Below are 19,653 nucleotides of genomic sequence, written 5' to 3' on the forward strand. Positions count from 1 at the left end.
GAGGATTCCAACATAAACAATAGCTTTGAAAAACACACATCTGCCTGTTTTAACATTTGCTGTGTATCTTTCAGATCTTAGTGTTCCTCCGTGAGGCTTTCAGCATGATGTGGATTACGTGGTACAGGAAAATACAGTGCTTGTTCATACCTGGCTCAAGTTAAATGAAAATATCAAAGGCTCGATGGGAAGGGACGGCAAGGGGAGGGAGATACAAGATGTGTTACATCCTTTATACCATTTAATCTTCATCAAACCCACTCAGGTAGGTATTGACCACACTTTAGACAAGAGGGTTTGAGAAACGTGTCCAAGGTTGCAATATTACTTACTAAGTAGCAGAACAAAGATTAGCACTCAGGTCTTTCCAATAGACCAGGGCAGGTAAACAAGAACATAACAACTCTTCATGTAAAAAGGAAAAGAGAGTGATAAAAAAAAATTTTTTTTACAACTAGAATATATAAGTATTTCTTGAGGGAGAAAAAAAAAGATGGTTAAATTTTTCAAAAAAGGGGAAACAGAGAAGTAAAATATTTCCTCCCCACGAGTGTGTCACCTCTGGTGGTAACAATACCAGAAATAGTAAGGGATATATTTTTAAGGACATCTTAATGGCAATTTGCATAATCTCCGACAACACCAAAAAGAAAAAAACTGGTCCTACTGAAGGGGAATAAATGTCCATGTCAGCCCAAGAGTGGAAGACTTCTCTAGTTATAAATTGCTCCTTATGTCATGTCAAGCCTGACTATACAGAGGAGAGTATTATGTGGGAATGTGGGGGGTGAGAGGAAGTGGTAGCAAAGGTTCCCAGATCGGTGAGAAGGCAACATCCAACCTACTGTTGTTCATCTGCTCTCTGCTCTGCCAAATAGTAGCCAATCTGTTACAGGAAGCTGGAAGCCTCCATTCTTCACCCAACCCAAAGATGTACACACATTGCTGTTGCAGACGTCTCTCTGCTGCCAAGTGTCTCCAGAGTGGGTCTGGCCGCACCCTGGATGCCCATCATAGGTATGCCTTTCACCAGAGCGCCTCTTAGCTCACAACCAATAACCACCCCATGTTGCCACATCTGCTGGAAATCCGTGGCTTGCCTTTTTCCCTCTCCTAGTTTCCATGGAGATGCAACAGTTTACTTTTTTCCCCCAAATCTAAGCCATGGTTATTTTTAACTGTAAAACTCTGAGCCAGGTCACAGCTGGGATCTGGAAGATGCAGTGACGTCTATAGCCACCCTTCTCTCCCACAGACGCCTTCTTTTCTGCAGTTGCTGGGGGCGGAGGCACTCCTGGGAGATTTTGCTCTCAAAAGCATTTTGCTTTGCTGATCATGAAGTTAAGCCTATTCCAACTTAGATCTGACAGGTGTCCTAAATCTAAAACTATGGCACACCCGAGATTTTCTCAGGGGTGGGATAGCCAGGTAAGGTTGACACCTGCTATCACCTGTCTGTGCTGGAGCTTAGATAAATGTTCTTGAGTAAAACTATATCAAGGAGTTACCCTTTAGGCAAAACAGAAAAAGAAAAAAAGGGCTCTGGCTTCTGTCCCAAGTAGAGTGGCCTTTCTGCTGCAGCTTGACCTTGGTTAAAAGAGGCTCCTAACAGGATACTGTGTGAAAGAGCTATTCCATCTCTCCAAAGCAGAGCGCAAATTCCCATGGTATCAGGGCTGGACTGCTGCTGCCTCCCTCCCTTCTCTATCAGAAGTTCACCCCAAAGTACCTATCTCCAAGGCCCCTGGTACTTGGGATCTAGTGCCTTCTTGACATTTCTGATCACTCCTTTTCAGTAACTTTTTGGGAAAAGCTATTAAACTATCCTGAACATTGCCCTTTTCTTCTTAGACAACATCCTAAGATTGGAAAAAATGAAAAAAAAAAAAATGACAGCCCCAATTCAAAATCAGTTTTCTTACATGGAACATTGACTGGGAACATTAAAATTAAGCTCCACAGTACAGATTCCATGAACTTTTTCTTAAAATATGTTTTTTAAGCTTTAAAGGACTCACTAAATGAAGAGTGACAACAGGAGTGGTGCGGAGTCCAAATCAGTAGATATTTACTGTTTAATGGGAGGAAGGTTAGGTCATTGCAAACAAATTCAGAAACAAGAGTATCCTTGGTGGACAGCTTATCAGAAGTGTCGTGAGTTGGCATTTAGCTGTCAGTTCACTGAAGTGTGGAAAGATGACAGCATTTCAGCATTTTTACTTTAACAAAGTGTTGGTTTCTTAAGACAACTATGAGGTCTCCTTTCTACACTTCCTAAGATACTACTTATGTTCAACATAACTCTGGACCAAGGCAAAATTATTAGCAAGCCCCCTGGAAGCCTTCTGCCACTTCAGATCTCAGAGAAGATGGAAAAAAGTGTTGCTTGGTTAAGAACAAGAAATTAATTCAACCAAATGGTTAGTTTGGTGCCACAGAAATCCATCTCCCGTGCTCCAAAATAGAAAATGAGTGCATCAGACTTAATCATCTAGCTCTGAAAGACATAAAACAAGTCTGGGCTGGCAAAAATTAGCCACAGAGCTTTCAAAGACAAGGGGAGGTACATCCATTAAATCATTTTTTGTAGCTCTGTTTTGCATTTTAAACCTTTACTGGTCACATTCTGCACTCTCTATCAGCTTCCTTGTTCTTTGTCTTAACTGGGAAGGGAACCCAGTACACAAAGCAGTGACAAAGGAATTTTAATGGCAGATGCAAGAAAGTCATCCCTCCCTCAAATACCTGTGTCTCTTCTCTTGAAAGCTTAGTCAGTCAAATCAAAGGGCAGTTAATACTCTTTCATCACTGCACATCACAACTGATAAAAGCCTAGGCAGCAGGCAAACACTGAACAGGAAAAAGAACCCCTACCCTTAGATACAGAAACCGGCTTTCTAGACTTCTCATTAATTACTCATATCTCCCCCTCACCTTCACCCTGAAAGGCAGCACACTAACACTCAGTTCTGATGCATATTTCATGGATTGGCTACTCAGGTTCCACAATATTCCCAAATTAAATGCGCTTCACTATTGTTCTCACTCCCAAATTAAGTACTATGTCAGCATAACCATTACTATCTTGTCCAGGCTGCTCTGACCCTACTTACACTGACATCCTGCTCAATTTCTCTGACACTGGACTCAGAAAGGCCGGTTATATGTCTGATGGGAGAGAAATCCTCTTACCTCTTCCACACAAGGCCACGGACATTGCAATGTACCACTGAACCAGAGATGGTCCTTTCTAGCAGGTCACAGAGAGATTAACCACATCTGGCTCAGCACATTAGAAAGGAAAGCAAAGCTTCCAGATCAGAATTTCTTGAATCAAACTTTAATTTTTAGGAATTAAACAAATAGGCAGGTACAATACGCTGTGGAAAAGCTTTTTGTGTTAACAGTACAATATACATCTAGAAGGTACCCATAAAGACATCCTTAAACATGGATGTGTGAGGTTTCAGAATGCTATTCAGAACAAAGTACCACTTTCCTGCTTAAAGACCAGTGGAAATGTGTTTTGGAGCAAATATGAACAAATTTTTCTAAGCTTCTCTTTATAACTTGGGCCTCTGATCCTTCACATTGGAAATTTTAGTTCTCTTACGACGTATCTACATATTTCCAAAGGGTAGAATGATGTACCACCTGGAATTTGTTATTGATCAGTGGCATTGCTCTTCTCCCCTTTCCAGCTAATCACAAGCTAATGATTTCATTACTCAAAACTGGGAAGCTTGTTCTTATCTCTCAACAAGGACTGGTTAATTCACTGAGTTCAAACTTAAAAGCAGGGGGTGGGTGAGTCATAAACAATTAAAGGATGAAAACTGGAGCCCAAGAAGAGAAACTATTAGTAGTTAGTTGGCCTTGAGAGGCTCTAGGTCTCTCAGCACAGCAAAGGGTCACTTTACAGAAAGAAATTTGTTCTGTTTCCTACCCTGACAGAGGATATGCATAAAATTCCACTAAAACTTTAAACTGCAATAAAAAATAACAGGAAAAGATCTTTATCTATATTGTTGAGTTTCAGAGTAAACTCCCTCTCTTCTGAGATGATCTGAACTAAGAACTCTATTAGTATAGTTGGTTTATGGTCAATCCTGTCTAGCAGCAAAGGGGAAGGATGGAATCATCTTTGAAAAGCCTCTACTAGCTCTGGATTTTTAATAGGACCTTCCTTTGGGGATAAGAACACGAAGAAATAATGTACTTAAGGTAGCCACATCAAATGTATCAGCAAGTGCTTTTCTATTATGAGTGCAAAAAGACAGCACCTCAGTGACTCACCTAGAGTACTCCTCACCCAAAATATGGCTTGATCTTTGAGAAATCCATTAGGGATCCTAGGCCTTAAATTTTGCGAAATTGGGTTTACCCAAATAATAATGTCACTAAAATCCAGTCATTTAAAATTAGTCTTACTTTTCTATCACTATTTTCAACCATGCCATTTTCCTCGTCGAACCTGATTCCCCAATCAGTTTGAAGTTCAGCTGGTTCCAAGGATTCTATCAGATGGTCCTGCCATCCTCCCACTCCTAACTACCAAAGCTGCTCCCATGTCCCAGACAGCCTCAATCTCTTGGCACCATTTTCCTTACCCCACTGCTGCCTCCACATCCTCCACCCGCTGTGTCTAGAACTGTCTCCCACTCCCACCTGCCATTTTCTCTCTCTCTTGATCTTATTATCACTGCCTCAAAGCTCACCTCTCCCAGGAAGCCTTCCTTAATCAAGATCAAGGACTTTTCAGACTGCAACAGTTATCTCCTGTCACTGATGTCCAATGCATCCCAAATTTTCAGAACAGGAATTACCTTTCAGGGATAGGAAGCAATCCCTTTATAACCAACTAGGGGTAACAGTGGTGGTAGAATATGTTTTGTAAGAGAGGACTATGCAAGGAAAAGAAACCATTTCCACAAGCCACACTTTTTAAGGATTTAAGTCTTTTATTCTAATTTCCTTAGATCCTAGGAGTTTCCTTTTCATTTGTAACTCCCTAGAAGAAGGCTATTAGCAAGTATAATGCAATTTTACATCAGTTAAAAAGTTTGACCATACTTCCAACAAAGCATATATTTTAATTAGATTATTTTGAATGTTGAAAGAACTAAAGAATCATTTAGCTACAGGATGTAATTTGTGCCAATTAAGTTATTTAGATGCACAGTTTTGCTTCTAACAGAAATGAGATAACCATGACCCTAAGTGTGGCCTCATATTCTGTAGAAAGCTTTGAAGACCAAGTTTCAGATGTGGTGGGGGTACTCACCCTCATACCTAGTGAGTCCCATGTATGAAACTGCTTTACTTTTGTTTTAGAAGTAGCTTTTATTGCAGGCCAGCCTTTTACCATTGAGAAATTAGGGCTCAGGTCTCAATCCAAGCAAGCTGAGGTTGGTTACATCATCTTCATCCTTAGGGGCCTGGTATCCAGGGAAACCAGGTTAAGAACAGAGTGAGTCCAGGACACATGTTAGCAGAGAGAGCAGCGTGACGAGTCTGGCATCCAACACCCTAAGTGTGCTGTAGTTACCAGAATATTTGACACACCCACAAATTAAGTAGCAAAACATTTTAATCCATTAATTCTAAAAATAACAAGAGACATTTTATATCCGGTACCACCTTCTCAAAAGTCTACTGCAGATTAGACAAACTGAAAAGTACAAAGCCAGATATTAAAGACACAGTTTGGGACAAGACCATGATGGTGAGATTTTCCTCCCCTTAGCCCATGTTGTTGTCAGTTTAAAAACATCTCAGAAGGAAAGAGAAAGCCTTCTCATGCTCTATAACCTTTCTCTTTATTTTAAATATGTCTGTAATGTCTGAGGGCAAAACAGATAATCAAAAAGCCAACTTCCCAAGTACAATGATCTGAGCTGGACTCCTGGGACTAAAGACTGATTTAGTTCTATTTCTACCAACACTGTGATGTGCGGTACTATGGTTCTTGTTTTAGTTACAAGAGGAGTTAGGAATGAATGCCCACTCACATTTAATAATAGCTTATCTAGCACATAGCTGCAGTACAATACTAACAACAGGAGTGTTTTAAAGCAGGGTGGAGAAGAAAGTAGACATCAACACAACTTCAGGCTTCCTTTGTCCTTCCCCTCTTTTGAAAATGAGTATTCAGCTGAAAATGAAACTCCCCTGAATGCCCACACTGTCCCTTGGCCCACCACGCTGCCAACTTGTGATTTCTGATCCTAAGCTTTTAGAGCCTCAGGCTTTAGTGATGTATCCTTCTCGGATGAGGAAATCATAGATTTTCCGGGTTTTGTTCACGTCTATCTTGATGAGTGCTCTTGCCTGTGCCAGTCTCAAGCCTCCTTGCTTGTTACATTCATTCAACAGAGCAGATTTGTATTCTAAATAGGCTCCTGGGACCAACCTCACCATCTGACAGAGCTGTAAGACATGGCAAATTTAATAAACATTAACATCTGTCATCCTCATAATTTAATCCAGCAGGTACAGCCAAAATAAAATTTAAAAAGTGACATCAACCTCCAACTATTTATAGGAGCTGGTGGTTGGACCACATTCCATTTAGTCTCTTCCTTGGAAAGAATACTCTACAGACATGCAGGAAGAGAAAGCCAGGGTATGATGCTGGGAGAGCCTTCAGCACATGGGGGCTGGCTCACCTGGGTTTGTCAGGGAATACAGGTATGTGTCCTGAGCAGCAGCCTGGGTCTACCCAGCTCTAAGTCCCAGAACATTCCAACACAGCCAATCAAGGAGGAGCTGCAGGGCACTGTGGGGGCAGAGGTGCAGATAACTGGATTCCCAAGCATGAATCACATTACTTTTTAGTACCGGCATAAAGCAGCAGTCCTTGCTGTTGTGCCTACATTTCCTAATCTGGAGAGAGACGAGATATAGGGACCTTGCTAAGAGGCCACTTAAGCTGTTAAAACTCTAGAAAGCTGGCTCAATTACAGTTCACCTTCCTTATCCAGCCATGAGTAGTTTGAGGTGAACATTCTGTGGGGAAGGATAAAGACTGCTTGACACACCAGGCCATTCAATACTTGAACCAGAAGGACCTGTGGCTTCTTTAATAATATGTAGATGTCACATACATTTCCTTCTATTTGCAAACGAATCTTTACTGTTCCTGGTGGATAAAATAAAGTATTAATACTAGTCCCTGCTCCATGACTCTTCTTGTCTGACCTGAATTAATGGTATGGAGTGGCAGGTGGGGGGACTGACCTTGGGGACTGTGAAAGGAGCACATGAGCAACACAAGAGGAATTCCTCTTTTGGAGTGGACTTTAGAGCTGTGGCACATTCTTTTGAAAATACTCAATGATGACTCTTTTGATGCTGGATTTAAATTGTAGAAACAGTCAAAAGTAATATGTAGATAAGTCTAATGATTATAATGGAAAAGTAAAGTAGCTCATGACATTTTTTCAATCAGAATTAATGTGTCATGCTTTGGAGACAATTCCAAAAATCTTTTAAATGATGGTTATGTTGTTGGAATAAGTGTAGCCCTTCTCAAAGTGACTGTTCTAATAGGAAGTAACCATTTTCAAATACAAGTTATTTTAGATTTATAAAACATTAACTTCATTTATATAAAGCACTTAGTACAGTATCTGATACAGAAATGCTCAATAAATGATAGTCACTAATATTTAGATTTGCATGTTATATGTTCTTCTCTTAGAAGACGAATGGGGGCAGGGTGATAAGGCAAGTTCTTGGAAACCTGCTGAGGTTAGCTCTTAAGATTTCTAGGATAGACTCGAACTGTACATGTATGTTACATGAGCAGAGCAGAACAGGTTAGATCCTATGTCTTTAAAGACAACTCAATGACTAGTCAGCCCCTACTCTCCTTCCTGAAGCTCCCCTTCTTTTTGTTACCTCCTTTTCTTTCTCATTCAGTTTCTCTGTGCCAGGGAGGCCAGTGAGGTTCAAGGGTGGTGCACTTCGTCTACCTACAGACACAAGCAGAAGATGGTGTATGTTTTACAGAGTGACAATTCGTTGGGTATAAAGCATAACAAAGTTCACCGTAACCAGGTTGGTTTGGTACAAGATCACCATATCTAGCTGTAGGAAATCTCCACCTATCTCCTCAGGCCTCAGCTTATATAGCCACAGGGTTACCCCAATGATCACTTGAAAATGAAAATGGTAATTCACATGGCCTTTCCTCTACTAGAATACACATCCAAAAACAAATACCTTAGTATCAGATATGGCTATTCTTCCTACCCCACTAAGAGATTCTGAAATCTGAAGCCCAGATATCATCCAGTTAGGAAAGGTCATACACTGCCTGCCTTGACAACTGATGAAAAGAAAGAACTCTGCAGGAGACATTTCCTGACCGTCACCACTCTGCCAGCAGTACAAGGCAAACATGGTAATTAACGAAGTTCCATTTCCCTTCAGATCAAAGGCAGACTGTCAGGCCAGCAAAAGGCCATTCTTATTTATTATGTGAGGGAATATCTGTCTTTCCAAAGTGGCCCTGGTTACCTGAAAGATCTGCACAGAGGAACAATAAGCCATTATATGGCAAAGCAGAGGCTGAGGTGAACACACATACCTGAGAAACCCAAGTATAAGGTCACTGCCCAGAACAGGTGTGATGTGCAAAATTTTTGGTTTTGTTTTTGAATGTATATTTGGAATTAGTGTTCAGTTGGGAATGGATGGACTGAGTTAAAAAAAAGAAAATGTGAGATAATACATTAACGAGTTTTATGGGGATTGCCTTTTAGGTGGTAGAGAGTAAGGGGAGGAGGGATGTTACAGGCTTCTCTGCAGTATCAGCAAAGGGTCTAAGGGATTTCCCATAACCAGTAGGCCTAGCTTTACCCTCAGTGTTCAAAAAGGGAAAGTAAAATCATTTGGTATCTCATCAAAGTTACCAGAGGCTGGGTTACAAGCAGAGACCCAGGGTTCCAACTTGGCACTGCCTTAAGAGCAAGCAACTCAGAGCATGAAGAGGAGCAAGGAGTCTCCTCAACCTAGGAAGTCACACGGAATGGGGAGTGCGCATGGTTCAGAAATACTGGAGCTGCACGGCCAGGCTGGCTTATTTATTTTAATTAGCCAATATTAAGTTATTTGTATTTTTGTATTTAAATTGGGGGAGAGGGATTTTAAGTAAGAAACATAAACTTGGGTTCTGCTGTCTTGACTATTCCCTAAAAGACTCTCTTTTCTCCTTTAAGTATTAAGAAATAATTAGTTGAAACAGATATTTTAAAAGTATTATCCCTAAAGTGGTCTTTTTTGAGTCCTGTCTATCCTGAATCTGAGAGATTTTGAATGGGATGACAAGGTCTGTTGTTCCAAGCTTCCAAAGAATGGTAAAACTGAAAGTGGGTCACCCTTCTGACCAGTCCAGTCTCTAATCAGTGGAATAGTCTGTATGTACCGATCAGGGGAAGTGGCTCATCTACCACACAGAGCAGGGGTGAGTGATAACCAACAGAACAGGTAAATAAACACCACAACTCATGGAACAAGCTCTAGACCACCCAAACTGCCCTTCACTGGTCACCAAGCACCAATGATTACCAGACAGCATATGGCTTAATCCTTCTCTGTAAACTAACCTCAAAATAGGACATACCACAGAGGTAAGATAAAAAATGGAAGTAACTTAAGTCTTCAACTTATAAGAAGATCCTTGCATTTTCTGGCAAGTAATATGTATGCCTCTTTGGTCATATAGGATATGATTTATACCCTGTGAGACAATCTTAAAATTTGTGGTGTATACAACCACACTAAACCAACTGCCCATTAACACTGGTAAAGAAGAAAACAACTCTCTGGAGTTCTTTCTTCCCCTGTCTCTGTATTCTAACCCTGAGGGTAGTCCCTATCTGGCCATGAAGATTCTGAAAACTTGCTATGTTTATGCACTGGGACAATACTTAATTACCATTGCTCTGCTTAAGCACCCTGCTCCCACAAAGGGAGAAGGGATTGTGGGTCATCACAAGCCCTAGAATGAAAACTTCACAATTAAGACTTCACGAGCCTGCAAAAGAATTACCTGAATTTGAAGCCATCGGAATGGAAGGACTCAGGCCAGAATCACTACAACAAAGGAAAGGAATTAAATTTATGTTACACCAAAGAAGGCAATTTCCAAAAGTCTGTGTAGGACTGGGTGCCTTTGAAGAGATGCAATGAAATGAAATGGACTGCACTATGTTTTACAGGATATCTCACTTTACTAACCAGGGAAGGAAATCAGATCTAGAAAGGGAAAGTCACTTGGGTTTGTTATAAAGAATTCTTATCCTCTAATATCATGGAGGCCACCGATGGGGAAAGAACAGGAAAAAGACTCTCCAATGGAAACCATACCAACAGGTTTTAGAGGGAAAGGCATGGGTGGAGAGAATTTACTCATTTTTAAAAGTAAGATCAAAGTAGCAGCGTAGGGATGGAGGAGACTGGGCGCATTTCTCAAAACTGTCAGTAACTCACCTTTTCTGAGATAGACTAAAATTTCCTGAATTCTTCTAACTAACCAAATAGAGTAGGATGCCCTTCGGAATATCTGAACCTACATCTGAGAGGATGCTCCTGCACCCTGGGCTGCTTCCTTACTTACATGTCAGCCTGCCGGCGGAGCCACTGCTGGCAAGCACTGCTGTCCTGGATGTACTGGAGAACTTCGGAGAGCATGGTGCGTTTAAGGCGCTCCTCCTCTCGAGTCTTCTTGAGGTGATCGTAGGTTCGGGCACCTGGGGGTGTGAGAAGGCCCATGGCTGCCGTGACCATGCAGCAGAACCAAAGGAAGGGCTTCTCAACTGACCGGCAAATAGTTTGCCTTTTTATGGTTTCCTTCACAAAACTGCTTCCACAATTATTTCCAAGAGCAAAGTGGTTTCTCCTAGTTTGAAATCCCTTTTTTGAAAGAAATGAAAATATTTTTATTCATTTTCAACCTTTAAAAAATTTGGGGGTGGGGTGGGAACATCCTCAAAACAGAGAAGTACAAAGAAGGTAAGAGTCATCGTATTTCCATTCCCCCAAAATAACTAACTTTTAATACTGTCATATTTGTTTCCTGTTCTATTTTTTCTACCTATATATTTTTCAAAATCATACAAGTACCTATAAGCATATACTCTTCCTTAAAAACCAATCAGAATTACAAATAAAAATAAGTCCTCATTGACCAGTACTATTCCTTTCCCTTCTTTTTCAGAGGCAACCAACAGCAGGTAATCAAAAATTGGTATCATAGTCTTTATTTGCATCTTGCTAGACAAAAGTTGCATGGTATTTTTCTACCTGTTAACAAACATATACAAATTCCAAAATAGCACAACAGTGGGTTTCAAACTGCTCCACAGAGCCCCAGGATACCATGAAAATACCTCAGGGGAAACTGTGGGGAGCAAGGGCACCACCACATACTGGTGGTCCCGGATTCTATAAATGACTTGAACCATTAGACTTCAACCAAAGTAATTCCACTTTTATCTTATTTATTGATTAGAAAACAATATAAAATTTCATTTCAAAAGCAGTTGCCCTTATTAAAAATAAAGAACCATTACACTAGGCTAGACTTCCACCCACAGGGCTACTTCTTGTGGGTTGTGGGTAATAGCTTTGAACCAACAGGAAGAAGGAGGGAATGCTAACGATCATTCCAGTAACAACAGATTTACTGTGTGCCAGGTACTGTGCTACGTCTTCATGCATTATCTCTAATTTAATCTTCATTTCAACACTAAGAAACCTGGAAAATTGAAACTTGAACAGAATTACAGATCTGGTAAACAGGGGAGCCAGAATCCAAACCCAAGCTGTCCAAGTCTAGACCTCTAGATCCAACTACTATAATACACTGCCTTCCCTTATGACCTGGTTCTACTACGACTATCTCTTTAGTCACTTTAAACCTTAGTTTCTTCATTAAATGGAAATAACAATACCTATTTAATAAGTTTGTTATCAGAATTAAATGACACTATTCACACTAAGGTGAAATGCCTAGCATAGGGCCTGGTACATAGTAAACTGCTATTTGGACATCTGCTGCTGTCAATAAAATTAAAATTATTACCACTACCTCTAGTAAGTGGGATGCATTTATGTAGAGCCAGTTGAAGCTTGGTTAATAAGAATGACCAGACCATGCATCACTAAATCTAAAAAGACTGAGGCTAAAAACTGGAGTACAAAATCTCTTTTTTGTTAGAGGTTAGAGAATCCTAAATCAAAAGCAGTACCTCTCTTTACTTTGTGCCGTAACTTTTATTTTACCCGAGATAACCCATATAATGTTATTTATAAGGATTAAATAGATAAAACTTTCCTGGAAAGATCAAGAACTCATTCTGGAAAACGAAAGCTTATTTTTTTTAAAAAACCCACACAACCTCAGAGACTTCCTCCACATGTTTGGAAGACACCTGTCCTCTGATATCGTGTGTAGCTTAAGCATACTTACTACAAAAATTGGTAATGCCTGCTGTCCTATATTCCTGGAGCCTTTTGATTTCCCTTCGGAGTTCAAATTCCACTGTTTATCCCAAAGAGAAAGAGGGAGAAAAATTGGAAAAACAAAATCACCATCAATAAACACTTTCAGTGTTGAGTATTTTCAGTAATTATGCCTTATATAAAAGACTGCGTAGTTCCACATGGGGAATCCTATTTGTTGGTAACATCTCATCAGAAATTTTACCCAAGAGCTTAGAAAAACTTCCTCCCAGCTGTCTTCCGGCTGCTACCTCCAGCTGGAGAAAGCAGCTGGAAGTGGCTCCTAGAAAATTTACAGTCAACTAGCTGAATTCATTTAGTGACAGAAGTAACAAATATAATTTTTTAAATGACCAAATTTCCCTGCCCTATTTATCCTCTGTTAAAAGTTCTTTCCACATAACCAAATTCTTTTATGAAACTCGTCTCTGGTATTACTTGATGTGGCCCTTAAGGGAAAGACAAAAGCTCTGTGCTCAAATCCCACATACTTTCTGTACAGCTTTTCTCCTACAGAAACAAAAGAGCATTGTGCTTTCCATAAACCAAAGATTTCTGCCTCTTCAGAGCATGTTGATCAGGTTGCACTGCTTGGGTTACTATGTGCTAGAACATTCAAATTTGGGTGCTTTGAAACATAGGATGATGAAGAGCTTGGACAATCTACAGAGTACAGTTCTTTGGAGTGACACATAAACAAAGGATGCCACAAACTAGGGCAGGAAGTAAAGGATAAGTCACCCAGTACAAACCACACAAAGAATGCCAACCAAACAGTGTGGGGTAAGGATAAACGCCCTGGCTCAGAGTGCCTACAATGCATGTAAGAAGTATTTGTATGAGGAAAACAGGAAGGGAACCTTGGTAAGGTAACTTCCCAGAACTGAGTTAAATACACAATCTTATGATGAAAGGTACAGACCTTAAGCCACCCAGTCCACATTGCTTCAAAGTGTAGGACTTACTGCTTTAACAGTTTCAACTTTTTACAGTGAAAAATAAAATGGTAACTGCAAAGACCTGAGAAAGACAAAAGAATGATGGAAGTACTATCCCCATGAGTCATCCAACTCTGTCCCCATTTTAAAACCTAGTTTTAACATTAAAATATTTATGAACAATATAATATGTTCTCTGGAATCAAAATGACCCAATTGAGTGTGACAGGGGAGTGGGTGGTAAAGATGAAACTGGATTGGCCACGTGCAGATAATCATTAAAGCTGGGTGACAGATATATGGAGGTTCATTTTACTATTACCTCTACTTCTGTATATATTTGAAAACTCCCATAATAAAAATTGGGGGTGGGGGGGACTACTAAATTCCTATTTATCTGGGAAAAAAGAAAGCCACTAACTAGGATTTTTAACCTCTCTTCTCCCACTTCTTAAGTCCCAGATTTATCTTATGGTAATAGAGGAAAAGAAAGACAAAAATATCTATTTATTTATTTACAGAACTTCATATAAAACACACCATTTTCACTATTTACATTAATACACACACACACACTTACTGAAAGCTCAAAAACCACCTACGTGCATGGCTTTCAATGAACTTATCATGTTCCACTGGCCCCACAATTCTTGCAAATCTCCTCATTGTTTCATAAAGGTCCTGGACCTCCTTGGGATACCGCCGTTCCATTACTACAGACAAAGTAAAACACAATCACATCACCAAGAATAAAAAGATCTTCAAGTATTCTGCATTTCTTTTACAAATCAAGTGGAAAGGCACTATTCCTAACCTCACATGACTCACTTATCCATGACAGGAAGCAAACAAGAGAGCTAAGGATATAAAATTCATCATAATGATAACAGCATCACATAGACAGTATCGGCACGGCTGTTGTTATCACTGGAGATTATCTGCACTGCGGGGCACCCTGTGACCTCCACACCTCACTGTTTCTTAATTGGTGCAGAGAAAGAACCTGCTGGCAGTAACAGGAATGACTAATTGATCATGCATTCTTAGGAACAAGGTTGGGCAAACTTTCTGGTATTAACTTCTGTAGGAAAATAAGGGAGGTGCAGACACAGTAATCCAGTTAGAAAAGGTAGATTAGCCTGGAAAAAGTATGTCACCTCTTTCATGATCCACCAAAAATCTTCTCCCTACCTATACATCCTCAAATGAGGCATTTATTTCCTCACCCTCTACATGGCTTGTTTTGCCTTTGTCTAAACTAAAAGAAGTACTACAACTTAACTTACTAATAATCAAGTTATATTTTGATAATTATCATGCGAGTTAATGGTCAAATATGTAGAGTAGTCTGTGTCAGCAACTTTGAGGCTCACTATTGACCAGTTTTCTAAAAAAAGAGGTATCAGCAAAAAAGATGGGGAGAAAAATCCACCGTCACTAACTGGTGGGTTGGAGTGGCTAGGAACTCTTAAATTGCTACTTGGTCATTTAAATCAAATAGTCAATAGTAACTAGGCTAGTTCTGCCCACTCACAGACTAAAGACAGAGGCTTTCAGTTACGGCAGTTACTTAAATTAAGTCTTCTTTTCAGATGAATCTCTTCCCTTGCAGGAGACATTCTTGTCCACAGATTCTAGACACTGATTTGATGGCCAGCTATAGATGGATTACTTTCAGTATATATTAAAAAAAACCTATGAGACAAAACAAAGCAAAGCAAAAAAAAAAACCAAAAAACCCCAGAACACACCAAACATCAAAAATATACTTAAAGGGATAATACAGAAGAATCAGGAGTAAACTTTTTTAATTAGGTGAAAAAAACCCACTGCTACCACACATTAAGGCCACATGAAAACTTCTGAAACCACACTGCACACACCACTTCTTTCTCAGAAGCAGCAGAGCTTTCCCTCAGCTCTGTACATAAGAAATACAGTTAAAAGAATAGTGAAGCTAAACTGATCTCTGTCTACCAGCTGAGAATAGAATTTATGTGATGGTCAAACTTGTCTACTATGAATGAAAATTAAAACCCAACTAACCTTTTATAGAAAGCTCAGGAATTCAGACAGAGGAGGCCATTACTGTGGCTACCAGAACAAACCATAACTGTCTATACAAAGGGCAAGGGAACTCTGACCCTGACTTATTTTTGAAAACTCAGAGCTCTCAACGAGGATGAGTTTAAACAGGCAATTCTCATACATGGCTAGAAGGAATGCAAATCAATAAAACCATCTTTTAGAAAGCAATCTGTCAGCTTGTGTCATGCATTTTTAATGATCATATTCTTCGATCTATTAATTTCACTCTGGGAATCTACCTAAAAAAATTTTTTTTAATGTAAACAAAGCTTTATTCACAAACAAGTTCATCACAGCACTACTTAAACAGTGATTACAAAAACTGAAAATAAGATAAATATCTAATAATAAAAGACAGGCAAAGCATATTACCATATATTTCTGTATATATACAACATACTATGTAACTATTAAGAGTGACATCCTCAAAACACCACAATCACTTGAAAAATGTGTAATGGAAAGTAGAAAAAAAAAAAAGTAACATTCTTATATCATGATTATATTAAAAACACTTACACCATTACTAGCTGACCTGAACCCTACCAGTGGTACAGAGTGTCACACCCTGTAAGATTCTATCAACTAGCAGATGAAGCAAAATAATCATTAGGCACTTTTACAAAAAAAGAGTATTCTGACATACAACTATTATAAACATTTTTATACAGATACTGTAAATATTATAAGATCATCATTCATATTTGCTGAACAAACTCTACAGTGCAGAAGAAGAAAAAGTAAAGGGATTCTTTCTTTCTGCCCAGATTAGGTATTTCCAATATTTAAAACCATTAAAAATAATCATCTATTATCACCATCATATAATGCTAAATGTCTTTTGTTTTTGTCCACTGCCATGCAAAATAAAGGTATCATTTTCTGTTGATTGTTCCACAAAAATATTTTCACAACCTGATGATCAGGTTATGTTATGTTTAACATACATCTCCAACATGACCCTACATCCAGTTCCAGAAAATGATCCAATAATAGTCTTGCTGTAATTACTAATTAAAAAAAAAGAAATCTCATGCAAGTGTTGTTGACTTTGTATTAATGGTTCTTAACTCTACGCAACAGAATTCCTTGAAGACTTTTAAAGAATAAAGATGCTCCAGTTCTATCCCCAGAGATTCTGACTTAATTAGTCTGGGATGATAGTAAAGCGTCAGACTTTTTTAAGCTTCTTAGGTGATGCTAATATGCGACTTGGATTAAGAACACTGCCACAAATGACTTGTTTGAAACTATTCAATAATGTTACAACAAACTTTAAAATAAAGCAGCTAATACTTACACTGAAACTTTCTAAGGTTGATTAATCCATGGTCTCTTATAATTCTAGAAAGAAAACCACATAATGTATATTATAATTAGTTTCACATTTAATAGTGTCTTCCACATGCAGCTTTTATTAGACATCCTGAATACTATGAGGTGGAATACTGAGGTCCAAAGAAGTCACTCCCTAAAAAGTTCTGCATCTCAGTGAGTCACTACCAAAATTTTAGGCTTCCAAGCATCATATATTTTTTCTCTCCTTGGGCATAGTAGACTCTCAGTAACTATTTGCTGGAGGAATGAATCAGTGAGCACTCACAAATACTGAAATACACATCTGTAACTCAAGATGAAACAGAAGAGGATCTGTGTGCATGTCTTAAAAATTAGTCTATTCAATTTAGGGAAATGACAATTGAGAATAGCCATTTGAGGGAAATCTATTAAACATAAAAGGGCACCATGAGCATGCATTCAAAATTCAACATTTACAACTGCGGATTCTCATAATGCTTTGAAGCTATTTGAAATATAGTGCACATTTAAGGGAAGGGTATCATAAGGAATAAGATCTAACAGCAACTTCAACAACTGAGTTCCACATCACTGGCTAGCTTAATCATGTGTTTTAAGCAAAACAGAATTTTTTGCTTAAATGCAAGGTGCTGTCTGGAACCTCTGATTTATACCAGAGATAACCATGACTAGTAGTGAAGCTTCTCACTAAAGTAGATGGGGAACTTCCTTCAGCACTTCTCTGATGCCAGCACCAGACACACAGAGTAAACCTTACTTTAGATCATGTCTTGGTCCCTCAAGAGTGTCTCCAAGTCCCACTCCTTTTCCTGACTGTGAAACCACTCTGTCTCTAGTAACACCATGGTACTATGCCTACATGTACATGTGGACACACACACACACACACGCACACCCTCTGCGGACCCTTCTCTAAACTGCTGAAGTTTCTATAATCCAGCAGGGGTCTGGAATCCATAATTTCTCAGTCTGGTGTATACTTTTTGCTCTGTTGCAAAGAGAAGGAATAATCAAGAGTGCTAGAAAGTTGTCAGAATTTCTTTAAAATCCTTTTAGATAAAAGACTTCTCATAAAAACTGAGTAGTTAGAATGAGCATTAAAAAAAAACAGTAACACCACCTTGAATTTATTGTGTTCCTTTTTTCCTTAGAACAGTGCACCCACATTATTCATTGGTCATTATAGTATCAAGAATCGCTAAGGAAGGAGAAGGTTAAAAAAAACAAAACAAAAGGATGGGGATTATTATTCCCACTTGACAAATGGAAAAATTGAGACCCTTGGAGGATCAGTGTCTTCCTCAAGGTCACATGATGAGCCCCAAGTGAAAAGGAATATATGTGGTCAGTACTCCAGAGCTCAAAGAAAGATGGTTTTCTATACTTACTTTTTCCGCCTTTGTCTCTCCTTTAACCTGGAATGATAGATATCGACTACAGCCATCTTCAGAGCTATAAACAAATATACACACACATAAATAGAGCCAAGACAAAAACAAATCTTTTACTTAAACTGTCCTAAACTTTGAACATCATATTCCCTATTTTGGTTTAGGAAATTTGTCTCTTGGAAATAAAAATATCCTAGGATACTTTACTTCTTTGTCAGTAAATTCCAGCAAAGTTCTTTCTTCCTGTGTATATATTTATATGGCATTACCCTATAGGTAACAATTTCTGCTTTCTACTGAATGCTCTTTTGGTTATGCCTTGTTATGTACATCATTAGCTTTCATGTAACACTAGTAGTTTCTCATGTATCAAAAAGGATTCTGAGCTTTGGTAATACAGGGGCTAGAAATTACACCCATGAGAACAGTCATAAAAGTGAGTATTAATTGAGGAAGTTCAGGAGACAACATCAAAACAAGACTGATGTGAATAAGGTGCAGCACAGACATTTTCCCAAAGAAGCAGTTTTCATTTGGGGGACAGCAACTATTTAGGGGGTAGTTTCGCATTCAGTAGTGAAAACTTCCATTAAATAGCTTGAGAACCCAACAGCTGTGTTCTGCTTAGTTGCCCATGTCCCAGTCCTTTCCTGGCTTTAGTCTCACTCTAAAGACATGGGGAATTAGAAGAAGAGTGTCAGTGGATAGCAAAAGTTTTCATCAATATAATAGTTCTTGTTCTCTTCTTTCCTTGACAAATTTTCCATCTTCAGAGCACAGGGTTCTGTTCTCATCTCTCTTTTTACTTCTTACTTAGACCAATAAACTCATCTACTCCTATGGTTTCAAGTACCACCAAAATATATAATCTCAAAATCAAATATTTATTTTAAGCTCCAAACCCTATTTGGATATCTCTACTCACATGGTCTTCATTTGCAAACTTGTATTCTACCTCTTTTCCACCCTCCGAATCTCTCTTCTTGGTCAATAGCATCACAGTACGTAGAGTGGTCCAGAACAGAAATCAACCGGGATGCCCCCTCCCCCTTTCTCCATATCGTTAGTGAAACCACTCTCATATTTATCTCTTCCTCTTAGCCCCTAATCCTCTTCCTTAGCTCAGGCATCCTGTCTCACCTAGGTTACCCCGTCCCCTCTTTAATGACTCCATTCCAACCTTATTCTAATTCATCCCCTTCAAATGGTATCAGAGTGATATTTTTAAGCACAATCTGATGGTGTAGTTATCCTGCTTATACTTTTTCACTGGCTTCTCATCCATTTATAGTTCTCAAACTTACATATTTTGTAAGATCCCTTGTTGCCTTGACCCTGCCTATCTTTCCAGTCTCATTTCCTACCATTCCCTAACAAGCCCTACACATTTCCTACCATTCCTAACA

General features: G+C 39.1%; 1 protein-coding gene across 2 annotated transcripts in view; it reads right to left on the minus strand.

Annotated features, from left to right (window-relative positions):
* Positions 1-3,300: 3,300 nt before the first annotated feature.
* TADA2A (transcriptional adaptor 2A) overlaps positions 3,301-19,653 on the minus strand; it is a 44,360-nt gene continuing 28,007 nt past the window's right edge. The window contains exons 7-14 of one of the 2 annotated variants that reach the window (XM_073235282.1): positions 18,245-18,308; positions 16,837-16,880; positions 14,051-14,161; positions 12,479-12,550; positions 10,625-10,757; positions 10,058-10,101; positions 7,903-7,976; positions 3,301-6,429 (exon numbers count right to left, since the gene is read on the minus strand). In XM_073235282.1, the coding sequence (XP_073091383.1) occupies positions 6,244-6,429; positions 7,903-7,976; positions 10,058-10,101; positions 10,625-10,757; positions 12,479-12,550; positions 14,051-14,161; positions 16,837-16,880; positions 18,245-18,308 (728 nt within the window). In that variant the 3' untranslated portion in view covers positions 3,301-6,243. The remainder of the gene's footprint in view (positions 6,430-7,902; positions 7,977-10,057; positions 10,102-10,624; positions 10,758-12,478; positions 12,551-14,050; positions 14,162-16,836; positions 16,881-18,244; positions 18,309-19,653) is intronic. The other variant, XM_017657977.3, reaches the window with a different exon arrangement.

This window comes from Manis javanica, chromosome 4 (assembly GCF_040802235.1).
Source record: "Manis javanica isolate MJ-LG chromosome 4, MJ_LKY, whole genome shotgun sequence".
In the NCBI taxonomy this organism is placed as follows: Eukaryota; Metazoa; Chordata; class Mammalia; order Pholidota; family Manidae; genus Manis; species Manis javanica.